Source organism: Sciurus vulgaris, assembly GCF_902686455.1.
Source record: "Sciurus vulgaris genome assembly, chromosome: 13".
NCBI classification, from domain to species: domain Eukaryota; kingdom Metazoa; phylum Chordata; class Mammalia; order Rodentia; family Sciuridae; genus Sciurus; species Sciurus vulgaris.
In genome coordinates, this window is record NC_136474.1 from 100248419 (window position 1) to 100273503 (window position 25085).

The window sequence follows — 25085 nt, forward strand, 5'->3', positions numbered from 1 at the left end:
AGTGCCTCTTCCAGAGATGGCATTTGACAACTCTTTTAGGGAAACCTTTCGTACCTCCCCAGGTAAACCGAACACTCTTTTGTCTGTCTCCCAGTTGTGTCCCACTGACACCTCCCAGAATACCTGGGAATTCTGCAGCACTTATGGACATCCCCCACACTAAGACTGAGGTCCCTTTCTCTTCCACACGTCCCCAGCATCACACCGGCTTCCACTGTGACCAGGGTCTTGGCCTGCTTGGTGTGCTCAGGTTCTGGGAGCTGTGTGGCGTGTGGGCTGCAGCAAGGCCAGGAGCCTGGGGTTCCACAAGTGCTTGAGATCTGCACTGCCATGGGCTGCTTCAACCTCGTGGGTCTCACTGTCCCTGTACCCCAAGTGCCTGTCTGTCCAGCTCAATCACCATTGCCAAGGCCACTTCAAAGACTGCCATCCCCTGCAACACCTCCAAAATCTCCCTTCAATCAACTGTGACCCCTCCTAGCCAGCTGGGTTTCTCTCAGGGTTATTCCCATGACCCCAACTCACCCACCTCCAGTCAGACCTGTTTTCCCTCTGTTCCCAGCTCAGAGAGGGATCTGCAGGGTGGTCACAGGTGGTCCCCATCAGATCAGCTCGGGGCCGACCTGTGGCCTCCCTGCTGGGATCTGCTTTCGCGCAGGCAGGGTGCTGAGTGCGCTGTGTATACCAGAGGCCAGTCGGCATTGCCAGTCTGGTCTAGATGAAAGACCCCAGAAGAGAGCCCTGGGGCCTGGAAAGGCTGCTTCCTAGGAAGAAGCAGGTGCAGGTGGAGCCAGAGCTCTTTCATCTTCTGCTTTCCAGGTTCGTTTCTGTTCACAATCCCAAAGGGTTGGCCACGTGAGGCACATGCGCAATCGCTGGCCTCAACTACACCTGGGCGCTAGTAGCAGACTAGGTCTGACAATGCAGTGGGCAGGCGAGGGGGAACACTTTGTTATTGGGAACTGAGCGGGCCCTGTCTGCACACAAGCATGTGATGCCAGCAGTGAGTAAGCAGCCCTGTGTCCCCAGGCGTCTGTTAAAGCACTGTTCTGTGTCCAGCCCCTCACGGAGGCACTGGTCCTGCCATAAGCACTATGCTGGCTGTCCTTGCAGTGAGACTAAAGGAAGGGCGAGGTCCCAGAACTTTCCGGAAGGAAGGAAGGTTGTCAGACTGGTTTTGTGTACTTGGGTTTATGGCAGGCAGGCTGCTATGGACACCAATTCTCTCCAAAGAACCTCCAGAGGCTTCAGCCAAGAGTCCTCTGTCTGCCTGGATTATTCCCCTCTCTCCTCAAGGTGGCCTGAAATAGGCAAACACCTCGAGTTTGGCCTCACTGCCACTCACCGTCCTGTCTTCTGTGGGCAGCAGCAACCTTATCTCCCCGACCTCTCCTGCCTCTGCACAGCTGCCTACAAAGAGAACCCACAGGTGGTTGAAGCCAGGGAGGGCTGACCCACTGCCAGCACCTCCAGGCAGCTGCTCTGTACCCTGCCCTCCAGAACCAGCTCTGTCCCCTTCATAGCCCTCCAAGGAAAAACAGGAGGGGAGACAAGAAGGGGGTGCTGTAAAATGAACCTGCTTTTAAAACTATTGTTTTAACAGCCTTCAGGTGATAATTCACAAGCAGTAGCATCAGCTCAGCGTGTAATTCAGTGTTTCCAGAACGTTCATGCTGCACTGCCATCACCACCATCTAATGTTAGAACACGTTTGCCCCCAAACTGGCTGCTTCTTTCCTAGGAAGCAGCCTCCCATTCTCTTCCATATGCAGGATGACCACAGTCCACTTCTGCTTCCATCTCCAGTCCTGTTCCTGTCTCCATGGGTGACACTGGTCACTTACCATCTCCACCAGTGAACACTGGTCCACTTTCTGGGGTGACCGCCAGTCACTTCCAGTCTCCTGGTCCAATGCCCAGGGTGACCAGGTCCACTTCCCATCTCTACAGGAGACAACTGGTCCACTTACTGCCTCCACAGGTGACCACCAGTCCATTTCCCATCCCCATGGGTGAACACTGTCCCCGAGTGACCACTGGTCCACTTCTCATCCATACGGGAGACCTCTGGTCTCCCAGGTTTGTCTCCATGGGTTTGTCATTCTGGACACTTGTTTTGAGAGGAGTCCTACAATATGTGGCCTTTGTGACTACTTTCACTGGTACAGTGTTTCTTTTTAATTACTTAATAGTTGGTTGTTACCTATTCATACATGCACACAATATAACAGTAATTTGGTCACTTTTGTTCCCAGTTCCTCCTTGTATTAGTCAGCTTTTCTGTGACCCAAATACCCCATAAGAACAACTTAGGAGGGAAAGTTTATTTTGGCTCATGGTTACAGAGATTTAGCAATGGACTTCATTGCTCTGGGCCCAAGGTGAGGCAGGATCATGGTGCCTCACCATCATGGGGATGCTAAACTGCTCAGTTCATGGCAGCCCGAAGCAGAGAGCGAGGAGGGAGAAGGGGAGGGGGAGACAGGCAGACACAAGGGGTGGAGGGAGGTCATGGGAAGATGAACCCTTCCAGGACATATCCCAGGCACCCACCTCCTCCAGCCCCACCCTGCCTGCCTACAGTCACTACCAGTCAGTTCATTGGACCCACAGTCCAATCACGCCACCTCTGAACATTCCTGCATCAACACAGGAGCTTTGAGGGACATGTCATATCCAAACCATAGCACTCTCCTTTCCCTCCCTCTTTCATTCCCCCTAGTTTATTGGTTTTCCTTCTATTTTCTGAGAAACTACCCCCGCCCCATTTTTTCTCTCCATTTTCCAGGCGAAAGAAAACAAACAAATCTTGACTCTCTCAGTTTGCCTTACTTCATTTTAAAAAACTAAAGAAATATTTTGGACATTCATTCACACTGAGCATGCATCAGTAGTTTACATGGATAAAACACATTGTTTGTCCACTCATCTGCTGATGGATAGCTGGGCTGTTTCCACAGACTGACTTGTTACTTGTTAAATAATGCTATTGTAACATTGGTGTGCAAGTTGCAGAGAACTATCTTGCATTTCTCTCAGGTACACACTTAGAGTGGAATGTTAAATTCTGTTCAACTGGGAGCACCCACTAGCCCGCTTTCCAAAGAGACAGCATGGTTGGACATTTCCACCAGCAAAGTGTGAGGACTGCGGTCTCCCAGACCCCTGCCCACGCTTATTCCAGCCATCAAGGCATGTGAAGTAGGCCACTCATTGGGTGTAGGGTTGCATCGTTCTGAGGACTAGTGACATCTTTGTGTGGCCATGTTTCATTCAAGTGCACCTTCTGCACCCTGAGCACCTGGGGGTTGCCACTGGCTAGGCTCTGGGAACACTGGCATACCCAGACACCCTGCTCTCATGACTTCAGTTCTGGGGGTACAGACATGGAAACCAACAGGTAACTGCTGAGAACGTGGTCCTGCAAGACGGCCCGCAAGGTGACCCACCAGCCACAAGTCAGAGGTTCTGGATGACAGCAGGGGTCATGGGATAGCTTCTAGACCCTCCAGGAAACCGGAGTTGGAGATGTGACTCTTGGCACATGGGGAATGGTTGAGATTGGCCTCCGCAGAAATGGTGGATTCCAGAGGCGACAGACTCGATGGCCCAGGGCCTTGTGTGTCTCATCAAGGGGCGGCGCGTCGGAGTGCACCCACTCCGAAGGCTGAAGGGCCGGCAGGTTCTGGAAGTGCCGAGCACGGCGGAACCGCAGCGTGGGCGTTCCGCACCTAGCTGCGCGCCCGGCGCCGCAGCCAGGCTAGCCCTGTCACGTCCACCGCGCCGCAGCGAGGACCAACGCCCGCGAGCACGCGCTGCTGGCTCCTCCCCGGCCACCTCCGCCCCTGCCGAGGAGGACAGAGCGAGGTCGCGCGGGCAGAAGCAAGTCCGTCCGCCCCGCGCCGAGCCCTGCAGCTTCTGCTCTGCCGTACCCGACCCCGACGCAGCGCGGGGCGCACATGGACGCGCGGACCCCTGAGAGTCCTCGCCGGGACCCGCTGCGGGAAGCGGTGAGTGGTCCCGTCCGCCCGGCGTCCGGGCAGGGCCCTGAGCGCCAGGACTGAGGTCACGGACTTGCAGAGCAGCCAGACCTTAACGCCGCTTCCTTCCGAGGGGCGCCCTCCAGCCCCCACCGCTCCTTCCCGGCCCTAGCGCTGGTCCTGCAGGGCCCCACCCCACCGCGGGTGCCTTTGGGCCCTCTCCCCAAGTCCTCCGCATCCCGCCTGCTCTCCTACTTGCCAAAACAGGTTCCAAGTCTGGAAGAGAAGCTGATAAATTTAACGTGTTATAAAAAGAATTTGCTACAGACTACATTATCCTGACGAAGCCAACTAGAGATAAGGATGGCAGATCTGCAGTGGGAGCGCAGATTGATGCTTTATCATGTAAACTAGAAAGCAGCGCAGAAACGTGACACTAGCTGTGACAATGTTTTGTATGACCTGGGTGGTAAGAGCAACTGCAACACCAACACCAGCTGGTGAACATCCAGGGTAGATGGTGCTGTGCTGTGAATGGCTTCAGCTCTTCGAGCAGTGACTGAGGCTGCTCTCTGCTCTCCTCTGGAGACTTTCGTTACAGCTGTGTGCTCATTGTGAGTTAGCTGTGTGGTGTACCGGCACAGTTTTGCACGGCCATCTCGTTCCGGTGCTTGCCACCATTGTCAAAAACCACTGGAGCATATATGATGGGTTACTCCATCCATAATAAACGTTTTATTCAAGTACCTTGTGGTTCCATTTTTCAGGCAGAAAGTCTACTTCAGGAACTTCAAGAACATTTTCAAGCTCTCACTGCAGCATTAAACCTGAAAAATATCCTCTTCTATCTTTGGTAAATATTAATGCTTTTGGACAGTCACATTGCCAGGGGATGCCTTTTTGTCCTGTGCTATCAGCAAATAATTGTCTATATAGATTCTCCTGTATTTACACTTCCCCTTCTCAGCCTCTTGCTACGCTGTCAAGCCAGACGTCTATACCAAGTAGTTTCTCCAGTATTTACACTTGCCCTTCTCAGCCTGTTGCTACCTATCTGTCAAGCCAGAGGTCTATACCAAGTCTGAAGTTCAAGGGCATCCCTGCACAGGCTCCTCCTCCTGACCACCAGCACAGCCTGGTCTGCAGCACTTAGAGATGGTGCTGACCAACAGGAGGCTAGACACTGCTGTGCCTTTGCTTGATTTTGACTTCAGCAGCTCACTTTTATTTCAGAAACACAAAATGTTACAAAATTAAGACAGAATGTTTCTAGTGAGCAAGTCCAGGTAAAGGTAAAGAGTGCCCTAAAACTTGTCCAGTTTGAGTTCACTTGAAACAATTAAATGTATTCCTTAAACATTTGGAATTGCTTACCTGCAGCTTTTGATTTTGAAGATGGGCTCCCATAAGGCAAAACATGACATGATAAATTAAACCAGAGTTGTTTTAAGAGTTAAATTTTCATTACATTTATGCCCAGAGTTTGGCAAAAACTTACCAAACTCACATCCCCAGGTTCATGTCCAAGCAAGGGAAGCCAGGTTTTAAAAGCCAAGCTCCCCACTTCAAGGTTCAAGGTGCACACTAAGAGGAACTCGGGAGGCAGTGGATTTGCATGGACCCTTTGTTTTTTAAGTTTGTGAGTCTGTAGAGAAGGCATACTTTGAAGCAGGGCTCTGAGGGTGTCTGTGGCCACTCTGCACCTTGCCCACAAGCACAGTTTCCCTTGACGTGGTACTGGAAGACATGGGGAACCGCATTGAGGACTTGCAGAAGAATGTGACTGTCCTGATGGAGCAGGCTGGGGTTGGAAATTCCACTAAGGAGCACACAGTAAGTACATCATTAGGCAACTGTTTGCCTTTTGCGCATCTTTTAATTGCTTTCATCTTGAAAAATGCAATCCTGTATTTGTTCACTGTGCAAATACTATTGCTGTATTAATGAAAAACCTTTCTAGATATACCAACTAAAACACTTCATCATAATTCTTTAAAATGAGCATTTGTAAGTAACAATTTTCATTTTTTAAAATTTTATTTATTTATTTAGTGGTGCTGGGGATTGAACCCAGGGCCTTGTGCATGCAAGGCAAGCACTCTACCAACTGAGCTATACTCCCAGTCCCCAAAAGTGCACATTTTAGATGAAAAACTCTTATTTAAAAATTGGATTTGGAGCTGGGGTTGTGGCTTAGTGGTTGAGTGCTTGCCTAGCACATGTGAGGCACAGGGTTCAATCCCCAGCACCACATTAAAAAAAAAAAAAAAAAACTAAATAAACAAAATAAAGGTATTATGTCCATCTACAAATACAAATATTTTTAAAAATTGGATTTTATTAGAGTATTTTTCGTCCCTACTCCTCTAAGTTAGTCTTCAGACAGAACACAAATCACAGTTCACTGTGAAACTGGGATTATAACTAGTAGTTCCTATTTGGATACAGTAAGCCCTTAACACATTTCCCAAGTGGCCCTGAGCACCTGGGTCAGCCCCACAATGGGAACTTTACCTTTTAATGAACTTCAGTGTTGAGGAAGCAAAGAAATTCTTACTTCCAGGTCTCAGAATGGACTGTGTTCATAGGACAGGCATGGAGGTATATAGCTTTATTAAGATAAACATGTGGGCTGGGGTTGTGGCTCAGTAGTGTGCTTGCCTAGCATGTGTGAGGCACTGGGTTCAATTCTCAGCACCACATATAAAGAAAGAAAATAAAGATCCCCCAATAACTTAAAAACTATATATATATTAAAAAAAGATAAATATGTATATTATCATGACAGTATTCCAAATACAACCAACCATCTTTTCATTAAACAATTTAAGGCCTTGTTTACTCACAGTTGTTATCCTAAGTCAGATATCAAATTATGGCAAATTATGCCCCTTGTCCTGCTAAACCAAAGTTGGCTTGCCTGTAAGTGACAATAATTTCTAAATCTGGCATTCTGGTAAATAAGATCACTGACGCTGTATCTTGCTACCAAGGGGCTGCAAAATATGGCAGGGTGGGGGCTCTAAAAATTTTGATTGTCCCAGGAGGCTGAGGTAAGAGGATCATTTGAGCTCAGTAGTTTAAGGCCAACCTGGGCAACTTATCAAGACCCCATTTCAAACAAACAACAAAGCAAAAAATAATTTAAAGTAAAACTGAGTGAGGAAAATACTGCTTTTGCCTGCTAAGGTTCTATCAGACATGTCCCACTGCCCAGAAGCCTGCTTCCTCCAACCCTCCAGACATCAAATTCTGATCTCTTGAGGCCCAGGCATTGAGCTAGGGTAGGGACTCTGGTCCCAGATGCTGCTCCGGTAGTGGCCTGGGCTCCAGTGGTTGTTCAGAAACCTATTACATATCTGGCATCAAATTAAATGCTTAAGCAGTTGCCAAAACTTTGCTTTTTTGGTGCACATATAGTCATTAAAGGCAGCATGACAGGAAGTGAGAGGTCTAAAAGTTTGTTTAAAAACTGAGTCTTTTAAATTAAAACAAGTCCCAGAGTTTAAAATCTGACTCCATGAACACAGCCGGAGCTCTGCAAACCCCAAGACGTGTTCCTGAGAGATGGGCATCTTAGTCACCTCCTGCTTCTGGACACTTTCCCTGCCTGGACTTACAATGCAGATCAGCAGCACTGCTGAGTGAGCACCTGACCCTGGGTACTCCTGTGGCTGGTCAGTGGTGGTCAGCCACAGTGCAGGGACGTGGGGGCCATTCGAGTTGTTCTGAGCGAAGTCCACACTGACCCCATCTGACTGAAAAGGCCCTTGCATCACTTAGGTTTTTCTGAGTGCTGAATTTTGCCTATACAAAAAAGTTGTAATAATTGTAGGAAATTAGGATACTTTATTGAAAACTGTATTTGGGTGTATTTAACTGTCTAACTGGCATACAGATCACCTAACCTCTTTTAAATTTTTTCTTACAGACCTGAAGATGTTATTGGACATATCTCTTGAAAAAAATAAGATGAAAACTTTTGGAGAAGTAATCATCTATGTAATATGGATTCTGAGTCTCAGTCTTTGATTTTAAAACTATTTTTACATGAGGGATCCTGGGGATGGAACCCAGGGCCTCAGCATGCTAGGACACTGAGCTGTACCTCCAGTTCATCAGAATTCATTTTAACAAATAAAAACATTAAAATAACAAAGGAACGAAATAAGAATATAATTCAAAAGATGGTGAACTACTTACCATGGGAGTAAACAATGGCAAAATATTTTTTCAGTGCATAATACTTATAAATTATGGAATAAAAGCATATACTGGGGCTGGGATTGTGCCTCAGTGGTAGAGCACTTGCCTAGCAAGTGTAAGACACTGGGTTCAATTCTCAGCACCACATATAAATAAATGAATAAAATAAAGGTCTATCAAAATCTAAAAAAATTTTTAAAAAGCATACACTGTATTAGTTAACAATTTTTCCAAATTAAAATTCTACATATATCTTTTTTTAAAGATCACCAGCAGTTTTCTAATAGGATTTGCTTTTAAATAACAGCATTCCAAGTCACCCCAATCACTCCCAACTTTGGCATGCCCAGGATGCAAGTCCTGGTGGCACTCACTCTCCTGGCCCAAGAGGGCAAGGCCCAGCCAAGCTGTACCAGCTGGGCACAAGGCGGGTGTCTATGGGGCTCAGCTATCCCTCCCTCTCCTGGCAGAGGGTGCTTTTCTCCCGTGTAGCCTTCCTGAGTCCTGAGCCCCGTACCCCGCTGCACCCTGTAGAGGGACCACTGAAGTAAAGCACGGAGATAAAACTCAAGTTGATTTTGCAGGTTAAACAGAGAACTTCCACTGAACTTCCTCTCTGCAGGCCAAAGTAAGGTAGAGTTGTTATCATCTAAAAATGGGCCAGGGATAGTCTCTCATTTTATAAAATGATTCTTGTGTATTACAGAACTGACAATCATGCTTAATTTTACTACATCCACTGGCTACTGTTGACATTTGTTACTAGCTGACCATACGGCCTACTATCTCTCATGCTCTTTTAGTATCGTTTCTTCCATGGGAAAACTTCACACACATTTTCTATTGCTGCCCAGTGTTCCATCAGATGGCTGCAATGATCACAGCAACTGAAAGGTCAACTACCTCTCGGACACGGGTCATTCCCCACTTGATGTAATGTAAATACTGCCATAATACATGATGGCCCACAGGTCCTCCACGTACTTCACTGGGTCAGAAGTGTGACTAAGGCACATTAAGCTGTTGATGAGGTACAACTCACATACCATGCAATTCACCTAATTACACAACCAAATAGAGTCGTGCAACCACACCAGAATTTCAGAACATGCTCATCATCTAAAAGAGAAACCCAGCACCCATTTGCTCCTTCCCTCACTCACTCCTTCCAGTCTTAAGCAACCACCAACTCCCTTGCTGTCCATGTGGACCTGCCTGTTCTGCACCTTTCACAGGATGTGTGGCAGGTGGCTTCTCTCACCTGATAACTTTCGAAGTTCATCATGTTGTGGCATGTATTAATACTTCATTTCTTTTCTTTTTGTGGTACTTTTCCTTTTTCCCCTACCACTGAGCCACATCTCCAGCCCTTCTTGAGACAAGGTCTTGCTAAGATATCCAGGCTGGCCTTGAACTTGCAATCCTCCTGACTCAGCCCCGTCTCTGGAATTAGAGGTGTGCACCCCTGCACCCAGCACTTCCTTTCTTCTACGACTACAGAACACTGCACTGTGCAGATACAACACATTCAGTTCATCTACCCATTGACTGATGGGGGTGGGACTTCCCCACCCTGGCTGTCAAGAACAACGGCGCTGAGCACAGGCTTCTGTGGGGCGTGGGTTCATCTCCTGGGTACAAACAACTGGGAAGGACCTGTTGGTTGCATGGGGTATCACGGTCGACTTTTCAGAACCAGCCTGCCTATTTTCAAAATGGCTACACCATCTTACCCTGTAAGCAGTTCATGAGGACTCGTCAACACTTGTCAGCCTCGCTTCCTAACCTAGCATCCCAGTGGGCAGGGAATGGTGGCCGTGGCTGACTGTGGCCCTTCACGAGCAGTGATAATGAACACTAGTGCATGTTTTCTGGCCAACGTTCTCCCTTCCTCAGAGAAATGCCAGGAGGGTAATAGTCAATGTTTATTATATGCCAGGTACTTGAGGTTGTGTAGATTTTTTTTATTAACCCCTCATAACAATATGATATGGTTTTAGACTCCCCATTTTACAAATGGGAAAACTGATACTAGAGAGACTAAATTGCAGATTTGCATTTGAAAAAAACATTTTTTGCAGTGCCTGGGATAGAACACAGGGCCAGATACATGCTAGACGCATTACTAAGTTATATCCCCAGGCCCACATCTGAACTTTAAATCCAATTAGAAAGCATTCTTGTGTAGCTCAGTGACAGAGCACTTACCTAGCATGTATGAGGCACTGGGTTTGATCCTCAGTACCACATAAAAATCTTAAAAATAAAGGTATCGTTCCCTCTACTACAGAAAATATTTTTTAAAAAGGCATTCTTACCTGTGTGTGTAGGTAAGAAATCTTCATTCTTTCAGGTGTGCCCTGTGTTTTAACAATGGCAATGAGCACTTCACTCTACCACATACCAACCAACCACTCAGCACCTCGTGTGTGCAGGAGGCAACCTGCCCAAGCACACCTGGCCGGCAGAGCCTCTCCAGGTATGCTTTCACTCAGAATGAATGTGCACGGAGAGGTGAGAGGAACTTCCAGCCCTGGGAGCCTGGGAATGCAATAAGGAGACTATTTTCTGGATGGACAGGAGGCCACAGCTTCCACAGAACAGGATGTGTGTGAGCACATCAAACCCAACCTCAGGAAGAAAAAGAAATAGCCCCACTCCTCACAGGGAAGCCTCCAACAAGCATTACACTGTTTTTATAAACAGAACACGATCAAGACTTTGGATTGTTATGGATTAATATCATCATAGAATTTACCCACTGAAGTCCTAACCCCCAGCATCTCAGACTGTGACCTTACCTGGAATGGGGTCATTGCAGATGTGGGTGAGTTGAAGTCACACTGAATGGCATCCCTGAGAGGGAGACTTGAAGACAGACACACACACAGCACTTGTGAAGACCGGCAGAGCTTGGGTGCCACACCTCTGAGTCAAGGGACACAGGGACTGCAGGTCCGGGTTCCCCTGAGCCTCAGGTGGAACCCAATCCACTGGCACCTTCACATCAGACTTCTGGCCTCCAAAACTGAACCCTGCTTTATGGGATGGAGACCACCAGGTCTACCATACTTGGCCATGGCAGTCCTGGCAAACTACTCAAATTTGCAGAGCCCAACCCCACAGGACAAACATCCCAACCCCTCTGCATGGGTGAGGTAGCAATTAACTGCAACCACCAATACCAGTCAGCTACAGGAGTCCTTAAGAATGGACAGTGGTGGGTGCTCCTTCAGGTATTTATTTGCTTCAGCTAGTGAAGGCATGTAACCCTCAACCCTCCAGCTCTCAAGAGGTGAGGGCCCTTCCAGGGAGGGGCCCCACAGCACCACGCAGGCCACGGCACATGCCTCAGTATCTGTACTTGGTGGAGTAGTCCTTGGGGGACACCACCAGGCCCCGGCCCTTGCGGGCACCACGATACACAGTCTCAATTATGTCGACCATCTCCTGTTTGTCTTCCATGGCCCAGTTGATCTTGTTGTTGTTGCCTGTGCCCAAGTCAATCATGATGTGCTTGTTCCTGCAAAAAGAGAAAGGCACCAGTGCCCACGGCAGATTCCACAAGAGTCCCACTTTTCCTGCTGTCACAAATGCTTGCTGTGTCACTGACAGACACATACAACCAAGAGGAAACCATGGTTCAAAAAGAAGGCAGAGACACCCAAATGCTATTTCTAGAAACCACAATGCAGGGACACCAATCTCTTTCTGGAATTTTCTATATGTCCTTTGGACAAATATCTTAAAGGGATATACAGAGGTTTATATTAATTTTCCTGAAGAGCAGTAATTTTTTCATGTTGCTCTTAAGCTTCTTGGCACAAATTCTACAAAAATCCTACAACAGAATTTTGCATCTCTAGGACCAGGGAAGTAGATGACCCTTTAGATATTTGTTTTTCAAGAGGCTAGACTTCTGTCTTAGGAATTTATGCTTCCACTGACCAAAGTAAAGATGCTAACCCTCTACTGCACTTGCATGCATTTTTTCTGGTTTGTTGAAGATGGATTTTTACTAGTATATTTTCTCACATCTACAGGATCGTACATGTGGCTCAACCCTGTTCCACAAGTGTGCTCCTCTGGCTTGGCCTCCTCTCAACCAAAGCAGCTAACACTCATCTGATGTCACTCTTCTGTGTTAAACACCTACTTCCAGGGCGACGTTCCAGGTCCACACACTGGCCCAGAAACTCAGATGGGGCCCTCAGCTGTTCCCACCCTCACATGCTGTGTCAGCCCTGCCCAGTGCTCGCTCTGGGTGCCCAGGCTTTGGGCCCGTGAAGGAGCACTCATCTAGGGTGAGCAGTCCCTGGCACATTCCCACAGCCCAGCTTGAAGCAGATGTGTTTCTTATACCTGTATTTCTGTACATACCGTCCTCTGGCACCTCCACTCCTGGGTACTCACTTGGCTGATACCTTATCAAGACAGGTTCACAGAACTACCTATCTGGTGCTATGTCTCAGCTCCAGAACACAAAAACTGGGGGTACTCAATATATCTGGTGTATACAGTGACTAAAGTGCTCACATTGCTTATCCTAGATTTCTGGGTCACAGAACAATAGCAGCAAGTTCCATCTCCTTTTCTGATAGTAGACTATCAGTCCTAAAAATCACAAATACACAAAGAGTGCCCCTGCCACTACCAGAAGCTATCCCCTACCTTCCTTGTCCACCAGAGCAGCTCCAGCCCCAAATGGCCTCCCTGTTTCACCTGAAGTGAGGAGTCAGCTGCTCAAAGGGAGGAATAGGGATCCTCCTACACACTGGGAATAACAGGGTCACAGTGTCCTGCAGTTTTGAAATGCAGAATTTATAAGCTCTGAGTTTAGATATTTAGGAAAGGAAATTTCCAAGCAAAGTCTTGAAGATGCAGCCTGGTTTCTTCTCGCAACTTATAGTGAACGGAAGACGAATGTGGTATAAATAGCTAACAAGAATAGCAAGGTATGAAGGTGCATGCCTGTAATCTCAGCAGTTTAGGAGGCTGAGGCAGGAAGATCTCACGTTTAAAGCCCACCTCAGTAACCTGGTGAGGTCCTGAGCAACTCAGTGAGACTCTGTCTCAAAATTAAATACAAAAAGGGCTGGGGATATGGCTCCGCAGTTAAGCACCCCTGGGTTCAATCCCTAGTATCAAAAAAAAAAAAAAAAAAAAAAAAAAAAAAGGCTTCATGTCTGTGACTCTGTTACACACCACTGCAAAGGGAATTTTTATAGATTTAAGGCCCCTAATCAGTTGCTTTAAAATAAGGTTACCCTGTATTGTCTGGGTGATCTAACCCAATCATGCAGTAGTTGGAGGTCAGAGGGTGTGAAAAGGACTCGACATGTCCTTGATACTGCTGTGAGGGTGGAGGGCTCTGAGCAGAGTAGCCCAGCTGATATCAGCAAGGAAACAGACCTCAGCCCCACTGCAGGATCTGCATCTGGCAACAATTCCAGCAAGCCAAGGTGGACTCTCCCAGGGCCCTCCCCAAGCACCCAGTCTACAGTACTGGCCCACGAGACCTTGAGCACAGAATACAGGTGGCCCTGTCAGACACTGCACCTCCACAACCATAAGCTCACAAATAGGTGCCAAGGTACACCACTACTGTACAGAACATAAACTAATGCACCCCACACAATTCCAGCAGTTAGGAACCACATCTTCTGGAGCAGAGCCAATGCTCACGCTGCTATTTACTAACTTCTGTGGTAACTACTGTAGAAATTTTGTCAGTAACAGTGTGAAAGGATATTTCTTTCCAAATTAAATCTCCACAACATAATTTTTGAGCTGAGAAGATAAATTTGTGTGAGAGAGTAATTAAGTTCAGATTTCCCTCTTACAACAGGACACTAAATATTGACTTATCACATTTAACAAGTGAATTATTTTCGAACACTTTTCATCAAAAGGTTGCATGTAAAGGCATCTTAAACATTAGTGAGGGTGTCTTCCATTTCTTTCTACTTCACCCAAGTTTCTGGGCAAAGTTACAGTTACAGAGGGTAATTGGTCACTGGGGAACTGCTAAAGTGGAAACTTTCACTTTGAAAACCAATCATAATAGAGTCACTGATCATCTTGTGATACAACTTGCATTGTGAAATGGCTGCATAACACACTTCTTCTAGGCTATAGAATCTGACTCAAACCAACAATATGCCATGTAAATAACAACTTAAAGATAACTTACCTGAAGAAAAACATGACAGTACATGGATCGTATAACTCATACATTTTGTTGAAGTCCGGTACTTCTGTAATATCCACAAGATAAATAACTGCAAAATTTTTCACCTAAAAGTAAATGAGATTAAAAAACCACCTAAAATAAGATTGATTGAACTTTCATTCCATAAAATCAAATTTTAAAATCAAAAACAAGAATTTGTGTAAACTGGACAGTTTTTTCAAACCATTTACACCTTTTCCCCACAGAGCCAACACCTAGGAAAATACCACCACACTGTCACCATCCCGACAAGCTGGCTACTCACATCTCACCGGGGCCTTCTCAGATGGTCTGGAGCTAGCCGAACTTGGCTGAAGAAGCTAGCTGCCAAATCCCTGCAGAAAACGCCCCAGACACATCACTCACGCAGACCTGGTGTTATGCAGGTGACCCTCCAGAATTACTCATGCCAGCAACACTGCTGAGCAAGCCTCGATAATCTGCCCATGGCCCCAGATGCTGAGGCTTGAACACTTGCAAATATGAACAGCTAGGACCCCAGCTGATACTGTACAACTTTTTGGTAATTTTTTCTTTAATCACAAGCTCAGGGGTTGGGGATTTAGCTCAGTGGCAGAGCACTTGCCTAGAACGTGACGGGGGGTGGGGGTGGGGGTGGGATGGGGGTGCAGGGCAGAACACATGCTCATCCCAAGTTTAGAAAAATAAAATTTTTTAAATAACTCTAGTTGTAGATGAACACAATACCTGTATTTTATTTATTTATTTTTATGTGGTGCTGAGGATCAAACATTGTGCCTCACATATGCAAGGCAAGTGCTCTACCACTGAGCTTCAACCCCAACCCACAGAAAAATTTTAAAAGACTAAAAACACCTCCAATCCCACACTCAGAGATATATATTAGTATTTCTGATAGATTCTGTCCCACCTTTTTTCTAGGTATATTTGAAAAGTTTATTTACACTGTTTTTTAAAAACTTTATTTTACTTATTTATGTGGTGCTAAGGATCAAACTCAGAGCCTCACATGTACTAGCCACAACCCCAGCCCATATTTACACTGTTTTAATAAAATGAGATCATATTTTGTATCCTGCTTTAATATAAGTGTTCTTATGCAAAATTACCTACTTTCCAAAAACATAGTTCTCATTGCACATGCTATTCCACCAAGTGGCTATGCCATTATTTTACCCCTCTTCACTCATTTTCCACCAACACCTATCATTCACCTGTGTGAATGCCCTTAAGTCTGTGTGACTACTTTGTTACTTCCTAAGGACAAACCCTAAAATAGAATCTCAGGAGCAAGAGCATCTTGACTTATTAAAGTCTCCTTAAACTGTCTCAATACCCTCTAGGAAGCATAATCAACTTACATGTAACATTAATGCTTGAACTGCATTTGCCCCCAGAGACAGGAAGTCCTAACTCCCCAAACTGAGAACGTGACTTATTTGGAAAGAAGATCACTGCAGAAGAGATCAGTGTAAGAGGAAGTCAACCTGCAGGAGAAGAGCCCAGGGGCCCACACCTATAATTGTTGTGATTCTAGAAGCTGAAGCAAGAAGACTGCATATTCAAGCCTAGACAACTTGAGAGACCCTGCCTCAAAAAATATTTTTAAAAAAGGGGGCTGAGGGTGTAGCTCAGTGCAAAGCACCTTGGGTTCAATCCCCAGTACAGAGAGGGAGAGAAAGAGAAAGGGTCATGGGAAGGGAAAACAGAAACATGGACACACAGAGCCTGGAGTGAAGGGTCCACAAGCTGAGGGAACCAGAGGGGCTAGTAACCACCAGAGGCCAGAAGAGGCTGAGGGTCTCCCTTTCAAAAGGCTCCAGAGAGCACAGCCCTGCCCACACCTTGACCGTTGACTTCTGTCTCCAGAACGGTGAGAGAATTTCTATTGTTTCAAGTTCTCCAGGTTGCAGTTTTTCACGGCAATCACAGGAAACCAGTATGCACAGTATTTTAGAGTAAAACCAACTCTAAAATCCTGTCACTTACAGATGAATGACATGATCCCTGGGATCTGTGCTAAGTATCACAACATGGCAATGAATGGTTAGAAAACACAAGACTGGCAAATGCTGACACCTGTGGAGGTCAAAGGGGAGAAGCCAAGCTCACTGACTACACGTTTCACTTTTGGAATATTACTAAAGAAGCAAACCAACAAACCAGTCAAACACAAAACAAAACAAAGCCCACTAAGGAAATTAACACCACCACTGGAAAGACAGAAAGTTGGCCCTTGGTGCAGCCGCCTCTGCCCTCCAGCTGTGGTGGAGACACCGCGAGGGAATGCTGGTGCACCGGGTGTGCCACTACCCATGTGTCACTTTGGGAAACCCTTCACATGAGGCCTTCACACTGTGACAGTGCACACCCTCCTCTTGGTCAGGCAACTCATGAACACATACTTCTTTGTCTGGTTTCTCACAGCACCCGCAGAGAGAATGGAATGGTCAGGTCACTAGAACCAGCTTTACTTTCATAGTAAACTGGTAAGTTGTGTTCTGGCTTTATTTAAAAATAAAACCAAACAAACCTCACCACAGAAGCAAAGATGTGGAATGGTCACAGGCACTGGGAAGGGGAGGCCATGCTTCATTTCTACCCCAGGAAACTTGCTCAGGAGCAGACAGAGTGAACACTAGCCACACAATTCTTGAAATCTGTGGGTACCTAGTACCCAGGGAAGCCATGTGTTGAAGACACAGCATGCACCTCCTGCATGCCAGTCTGTACCCACACAACTCCCCCAATGCATTCCAAAAGACTATCATGTCCAGCTCTGGTACCGCAAGGACCGACTGAACTCATGGCACACTGAAGCCTGGCTCAGGAACATCCAAGAATCCAAGAATCCTGCACAAGGCACTCCTCACTCATGAATTCTAATTCTACACCTCTAAATAAAGACTTTGCTCATGTTTTTCATACAATAAAATTAAGACTGGCTCATGACTTTGAGCCACATGGAAAGTGACCCATGTCTGTTCAAAGCCCACCCTCTAGATGAGATCTCTTGGGCCAAGTCTTGAAGGTATAGTCCTGCCCAAAGGAGACAGAGGCAGAAGCCACAGGAGGATGGGAATCCATCAAGCAAGAGAACAGCTGCATAGAGAGAAATACAGGAGACGGCAGTCAAGTTCCAGAGTCAGCACCTGGGACAAGGAAGCAGAATGTAAGAAGGTGCACGCAAGACCAGACAAGGGACCTACATTCAGGAAGCTGGGCCAAGAAGGAGAGGGGGGATCCAAGCATTCAGATTTGTACATACGAAGCTTGAGAAAGTTAAGGAGAATCCAGAGAAAAGTCCCTACGAGTGGTAATTGACATTTTCCCATGGAACGAACCCAGGACGCTGGGCTGGAGACCACCTTGCCTTGCCATCTGCTTCTGCAGTACAAGAACCACGGTGGCAGGTGCTGGGGGCTCTAGAGTTCATACAGAAGCCCACTGAAGAGCCAAGGGCAGTAAAGGGATGGCTGGGATATAGCTCAGTGTCACCAAGTACTTGGCATGTGTTAGGTGCTAGGTTCATCCTCAGTTCCAAAAATAAACAAGCATAAAAACAAAGACATCTGGACAGGAGGTTCCAAGAAGGGAACCTGTGCCAAGGCCACAGAAAGCTCAGGTCAGAAAGGCCTGTGACTTTGACTCCTAGGTCAGATGGCACAGGGCTCTGAAGAACAAAGGCTTTAAGTGTGTTTAGCCCCAAAAAAGGCGTGACCACAAAAAGTGGGGAGTTGCTGATGGATTGGGTTTTCAGTTTTTTTTTTTGTTTCTGTGATACCAGAGACTAAACCTAGGGCTTGCCCAAGCCAGGTGAGGGCTCCACCCCAGTCTAGAGAAGGTTGAGTCTCTGGGACCCACACTTCCCTCTCCTCCAAGAAAACAAGCATCTGTGAGATGGAGAGGGGGACCTGAGCAGCATAGCCCTGCTGGAAGCGCCATTCCCACACTACGCAAGGTGCAGGCCAGGGCTGCCTATGGAAAGCACACGCTTCTCTGAGGCAGAGTTCTATCTACATTAGAATTTCACCAAGCAGAGAGAATCTCTTTTACTACTTTACATGCATTAAAACAAAGATGTTACAATAAAAAAAAAATAAACATTAACATTATAGAAAAACAACACGAGAAACAATTCTGCTCGCTTAAGCATTAATTGCCAATCCAAGGAGAGTCCTGGACGCCTTTCAGAGCAGAAGAGAACTATCTAGCCAAGCCTCTAGCCTCCCAAGCAGAATTGACAAGAGAAGCACGTCCTCTTAGAGTGACTGAAATATCACATCTGTCTACAAGTCAGGACAAATACCCTTCCCTCGATAATTTCATGTTATTTCCAACTGTGAATGCTGGTTTTGTAGTAAGACTTAAAAAAAAAAAAGTCTCACTTCCCCTCTTCTTCGATGAGCAAGAAACAGTAGATGATCCAGCAGTAAGCAGGGCACAGCTCAGCGGGCAAAGCAGTGCTTTCCCCTCCTGGCTGTACACATCGCATGTGCTTGAGCCAGTCAGGTCTCCAGAGAGTCCACAGAACCACAAAACCTGACACATGCAAAGTGTCAGAAAGCACTAAGTGAGTGAACTTTCAAAGGCACATTTCTGAACTCAAGAAACATGCCACCATCATCAGAAAGAGATCTTTGGGGAGTACTAACTTAGCTGATTACCTTGGTTATGCATTCTTAGCATTCATATATGATCCTAATTCTACAGTCCTGCCTTAAGAGCAGGTCAAGTCCAGCCTCTTATTTGGGGGCCTCCTGGCAGGAGGCTGGGGGGACACTCCTTGAGAGGACTGGGTCACTCCCTGCAATGTGTACTGGCTTGGTGGTGAAGTGACAAGTATTAACACAGCCCTAGGTCTGACTCCTCTCCCTGCAACTCCTGAGCTCTCTCCATCTCCCTGAAGAAGTGCAGTCTGCCAAACGCCTCATAAATCAGACTGCGTGGGCTCTAGCACAGGCCTCCACGTTGGTGGAAACAGGGATTTACATAATGAATTTGCAACTCACTAAAATACCTGTATATTTTTTATATAAAACAAATTAAATTAGGTGTCCACTATTTTTTTCTAACTTAAAAATGTTCTTTTAGAAAACATAAAAATGGAATGTAAACTACTTTGTATATGCCCAGTACTTTTATTTTACACAAGTTATATAATTAAAAAAAAAAAACACCAACAATCAAATAAAATCAAGAGCAGAGGAGTGAAGAGTAATGCTTACCCAGCCCAGACAAATGTATCCTTGTCAGAAAGGCACACGCAAACACTGCACCATATTACACAAAGCTTAGGGGAAAATAACATTCCATTGTGGAGTGAACTTTCCCAGTTTGAGCCCCAGCCCTGTCATTTCCTAGAAAACGTCTTTCTTACTTTGCACCACCAGCCCAGGGACCTCTCCTAGTCCAAGTGCTCAGTGAAGGGATTGTTCATGACCAGGCTCTCTATCATGGACATTCTGGTGTGTTTCTAACATCACTAGATTACAGCAAAGTTTTCACAGGGCATAAAGCTGTGCTTACTTGGGTCTTTTCCTGCTGGGAGGCAGAGTTGCTTGGCCCCAAGTTTGGAGTATTCCTAGGGCTCTTCAGGTGACGCCAACTGCTTTCCAGGAAGATTTAGCAATGTTATTCCTACTGGGCCCTATGCTGACTTCACCCCAACCCCCTTCAGTCCTGCCAGTGATTCGGCTCCAAGAAGGGTTTCTGTGTGCCTCCACCTCTACCTCCAACTGAAGATGGAATGACTACAACAAACATGTGGTCCTAGACTGGCACATGGGCCAACATTCTGCACTTTTCTATGGAGTTCCTTAACCAGCTAGGAATCCACCTAAAGTTCTGGAAAAAATGATCTGGGCAGTCAACTGGCACTATGGATTTTTGAAGCATCAGTTTTTATATTTTTAGGTAATTCATTTTAAAGCCATCCAAATACTGAGTGTTAACTTTATTTTTTCAAATACTAATACATGCCTCAATTAGCTGTACTCACAGTAACCTGCAAATTTTGTAACTCAAGAGGTAATGACAAGGGGCTGGGGCTGTAGCCTAATGGCAGAGCACCTGCCTAGCACGTGTGAGGCACTGGGTTTGACATTAGCACCAAATAAAAATAAGCAAATAAAATAAAGGCATGCTGTCCAGTTACAACCACACAAAAATACATTTTTTAAAAAAGAGGTAATGAGGGACTGGGGATATAGCTCAGTTGGTAGAGTGCTTGCCTTGCAAGCATAAGGCCTTGGGTTCAAATCCCCAGCACCTCAAAAAAAAAAAAAAAAAAAAAAAAAAGAGGTAATGACAGTAATAACAGTACTTGACAATTACTGAACATGCTTTCGGTGACAGGAAATCTTCCAGAAGTCTTTTATATAACTCAGTCCCACTTGAGTCTTATGAGTCATCAACAAGTAAGATGAGGCACAGTAACCAGCTAGGAAAGGAAAGAGTGTAGCAGGAATCTGTCCCTCACCCCGCCAGTATACCACACACTCGCTACACAGGGCTGTGCTTAACCAGAGATTAAACTCCTCAGCAAACAGAGATAGGCTCTGTGTTCCCACAAATCCTCATCGGGCTGAGCACTAACTTCCACTAGACCCACGGACTCTGTGGTCCTTAATAGGATGCTTAAGACAGGTTCCGAACATCATCCTTTAAAAGTTCATAGATGTGGGCTGGAGTTGTGGCTCAGTGGTAGAGCACTTGCTTAGCATGTGTGAGGTGCTGGATTCAATTCTCAGCACTGCATGTAAATAAATGAATAAAATAAAGGTCCATCAACAACCAAAAAAACCAAAAAGCTCATAGATGTGTCTGCCTTGTATACAGATTTATTAGACTGCACTATTGTGTGTCAAAGATATCACTGAAGAGATTTTAAACTCTATCTGCCTGGACTTTTGAATACACAAAAAGATCCCATCCATTCCTACTCATCATGGGATTTAGAGAACAGTGAACCCAAAGCACTGCTAAATGCTAGAACAGTTCACAGGGATATGGAATACTCTCTGTGGCAGCTAAATAGGAAACTCTATCTAATACGTTGTCCTATACTTAAAAGTTCTACACATCTGTAAGACATTCACACACCTTCAAGCATGTCTGTTTCAGACTAACTCTCTCCATGAAGTGTTTAGCATGAGGAGGGGGTGGGTACCGTAGGAGCAGCTAGTCCACAACATATCCTCGGATAAATGGTCAGTCAAATTCAGCCTGAACGTGTGGAACTTGTACTCACCTTTAGACAGCTGGGAAGGTCAAACAGGGCTTGTGACAAGATGGGGAAGAAGCCCCACTATCTGTCATTGCTACAGAGGGAGATTATTAAAATTATACTGTGCTTGCAGACTCCTACCCCACCAAAAAAACAAAACAAAACAAAAAAACTACTGTTAAACTTCCCCCAAGAAGGCTGTACTAAGAAAATAAAACATTAACAGTTATTTTTCTTTTTGGTATCAGGAATTAAACCTAAAGGTACTTAAACACTGAGTTGCATCCCCAGCCCTTTTTAATATTTTATTTAGAGACAAGATCTCATTGAACTGCTTAGGGCCTCACTAAGTTGCTAAGGCTGGCTTTGAACTCTTGATGTCCCTGCCTCTCCTGCCTCAGCCTCTGCCACTGGGATTATAGGTGTGCACCCACTAGTATTTTTTTTTTTTTAATTATTTTTAGTTGTAGATGGACACAATGCCTTTATTTTAAACTTTTTAGTTGTATATGGACACCATGCCTTTATTTTATTTATTCATTTATGTGGTGCTGAGGATAGAACCCAGTACCCCATGCATGGGGGGCAAACGCTGTACTGGTGAGCCACAACCTCAGCCCACAATGCCTTTATTTTATTCACTTATTTTTATGTGGTGCTGAAGATCAAACCCAGTGCCTCACACATGCTAGGCAAGCAAGCCACCACTAAGCTACAACCCCAGCCCCATTTTGATGCATTTAAAATTTACATTTTTAGCCAGGTGAGGTGGTGCATACCTGTAATCTCAGTGGCTCAGGAGGCTGAGGCAGGAGGATCACGACTTCAAAGTCAGACTGAGCAAAATTGAGGCACGAAGCAACTCAGTGAGATCCTGTCTCTAAACAAAATACAAAATAGGGCTGGGTATGTGGCTCAGTGGTCGAATGTCCCTGAGTTCAATCAAGCAACTCAGTGAGATCCTGTCTCTAAATAAAATACAAAATAGGGCTGGGTATGTGGCTCAGTGGTTGAATGTCCCTGAGTTCAATCCCCAGTATCGAAAAAAAAAAAAAAAAATTGCATTTTTAGTAATTATAACACAACATTAAAAGTTTATTAAAACAGCTGAGGGCAGTGGTGCACACCTGTAATCCCTGTACTCAGGAGGGTGAGAAGAGAAGATTCCAAGTTTGAGGCCATCTGGGCAACTTAGGGAAACGCTGTCTCAAAGAGCTGGGAAGGCAGCTCAATGTAGAGTGCTCGCCTAGCATGTGCAAGGTCCTGGTTAGATCCATAGTAGGGGGAGAAGGGATTGGCAAAGTTTTGGACAAAAGAAAAAGAGTAAAAGACCAAAGAAGGGCTGGGGCTGAGTTTGACCCTCAAAACCACATAAAAAATAAAAAAATACTTAACAGTGAGCCCGACCAAATCATGCTTATTAATCAATTCAATACCAGGTAAAGTGTGAGCCTACTAGTAACAATGTAGTGACTCAGTCTGTAACTGCTCCAACAGAATCAGGAAGGAAGAGAAAGAAACCTGTTAAATCCCTAAGCACTGGTGTGGACACCATGAAATCTGCTCCCTAAGAGCCTCTCGCTGAGCTCCACTTGGCTCTGCAGAGCCAAAAGCCCTCCCACTCCCAGTCTTCCCAGGGGTGCTCATGCCACCCCTGAAAGGTGAACAGCAACAGATTCCAGGAGCTCAGCCCAAGTTATTTCAGACACAGCAATGATGTGTTTCTGTGACTCTTCACTGACGTGAAGCAGCATCTGCCCTTGTCCACAGCAGCTTCTGCAATGCAGAAATGATCCCACACAGGACCCTGGCTGGCAGGACCCCAATGTGGTCCCCAGGTACCTCCAGTCCTCACTGTCTTAGCATCTGAAAGGAAGAGGCTGGAAAATGGCTGATAATCAATGTTCTCCTCTGATCCTGGCCTGAGGAGTTCCTGAAAGTGAGGTCCTAGATCAAGTCACAGCAGAATTCCCTCAGAAGTTTCTTTAAAAACCCCTTCGGGGCCCCAGACCAACAATATCCAAATCTCTGATATGCACTTCTGAAGCACTGCAAGAGATATCTGTTTTGACTGAAATATAGGAACAGTCCCCAACACTGCTTTTTCTAAAAAGGATAGCAAAAATTAACAAGGGGCAGATCAGAGTGTTTCCTTCCTTGCACATAAAACATATCCTACATCTACTCCCATTTACTCAAAGGAATTACTTTAACCCAGCTTACATTAACAATTTGAGAGTGAAAAATAGCTTCAATGTTCCTATAACTTTTACTTTTCATTATAACCTCAAATTATTTGTGGAACATAAGTATGTTATATATTTCACTATTACTTTACCATCTTTACCTTTTTATCCTATTATTACAATTACAAAAACCCAAATAAAATTCATCCTAAAGTTATCAAAATAATTTTACAGGAAAGGAATAAGACCTCTGGCCACACACAAATGCCCTACAAATGCACTTTTACTGTCAGCAAAAGAGTGCTGCAGACCACTCAGTGTATTAATGTGAAAAATCAGAAAAACTAATTCTAATCAAACGAGTTTTCTCTAGTGCTTTCTGTGCTTGAATCATTCCAAGCTACAAATGAATGACTTCACAAAAGGTAAGGAAGGATAAAGCAAAAAACGACCATAGAAATTTATAGGATTTACCACGGTGCTAACAAGTTCTCTTTATAAACACAAACATAAACAAGAGGGGCTGGGGTTGTGGCTCAGTGATAGAGCACTCGCCCAGCACGTGTGAGACCCTGGCTTTGATCCTAAGCACCACATAAAAATAAAATAAAGATTAAAAAAAAAAAAAAAAAAAAAAAGAAAAACAAAAAACCCAAAAAAAGCAATCCAGGGGCTAAACACTTTAAAGAAAGCATCCACACTCTCAACAGAACCCGCACACGTTTTTGTTCACTGAACCATAAATTTTTAAAAATATGCTCTCCATAGGAATCACTGACTTATTTAGGGAGCAGTCCGTGAACCTCTTTTTAAAAAAAATCTGAGGAACAATGGACGCTTCTGGCAGAAAGGGGCCATTCTGCAGAAGGGAGCGCAAGCTCTCCGCCAAGGCGCGGGTCCCGACTTCCCCATGCGCGCGGGGTCGGCGGAGCCGCACTCGGCCTGCGGCCGACGCCCCGCGCCGAGGAAGCCGGGCGACCTCGTCGCTCAGGTCTCGCGCCCGGCCCGCGCACGCGGAGTCCGGCGGGCAGGGCCGTTACCTTTTCCGCTATGCTGTACAGAACCTCGTCCATCTTCATGCAGGTGGGGTCCCAGTCGTGCCCGAACCGAATGACCACGACGCGGTCCTCCTCCGAGAGGATGGCCTGGTCCACCTGCCAGCCGTTGTGCAGGTGCGGGAGCATGTACGACATGCTGGCGCGGCCGGGCTGTGCGGCAGGCCGCCGCGCGAGCTGCCTGCGGGCGCGGGGAGAGCTGAAGCCGCGAGACGG

General features: G+C 45.9%; 2 protein-coding genes across 5 annotated transcripts; one reads left to right on the forward strand and one right to left on the reverse strand.

Annotated features, from left to right (window-relative positions):
* Positions 1 to 3675: 3675 nt before the first annotated feature.
* On the forward strand, positions 3676 to 12991 carry HSBP1L1 (heat shock factor binding protein 1 like 1). 2 transcript variants are annotated; one of them, XR_013758841.1, is made up of 5 exons: positions 3676 to 4010; positions 4748 to 4833; positions 5696 to 5813; positions 10540 to 10665; positions 12230 to 12991. XR_013758841.1 is itself a non-coding variant. In XM_079109193.1 (4 exons), exons 1-4 carry the CDS (start codon positions 3960 to 3962, stop codon positions 7915 to 7917), a joined length of 261 nt encoding a protein of 86 aa, XP_078965319.1. In that variant the 5' UTR covers positions 3677 to 3959; the 3' UTR covers positions 7918 to 8921. The 2 variants fall into 2 exon arrangements, 1 of the variants encoding a protein (XP_078965319.1); XM_079109193.1 differs by lacking the exons at positions 10540 to 10665; positions 12230 to 12991 and adding an exon at positions 7912 to 8921 and having other exon boundaries at positions 3677 to 4010.
* Positions 11408 to 25085, reverse strand: TXNL4A (thioredoxin like 4A). 3 transcript variants are annotated; one of them, XM_079109190.1, is made up of 3 exons: positions 24855 to 25085; positions 14380 to 14483; positions 11408 to 11709 (listed from the first exon to the last, which is right to left on the reverse strand). In XM_079109190.1, the coding sequence occupies exons 1-3, from the start codon at positions 25005 to 25007 to the stop codon at positions 11538 to 11540; spliced, it is 429 nt and encodes a 142-aa protein (XP_078965316.1). In that variant the 5' UTR covers positions 25008 to 25085; the 3' UTR covers positions 11408 to 11537. The 3 variants fall into 3 exon arrangements, with proteins under 3 accessions (XP_078965316.1, XP_078965318.1, XP_078965317.1); XM_079109192.1 differs by lacking the exon at positions 24855 to 25085 and adding an exon at positions 22408 to 22494; XM_079109191.1 differs by lacking the exon at positions 24855 to 25085 and adding an exon at positions 16772 to 16792.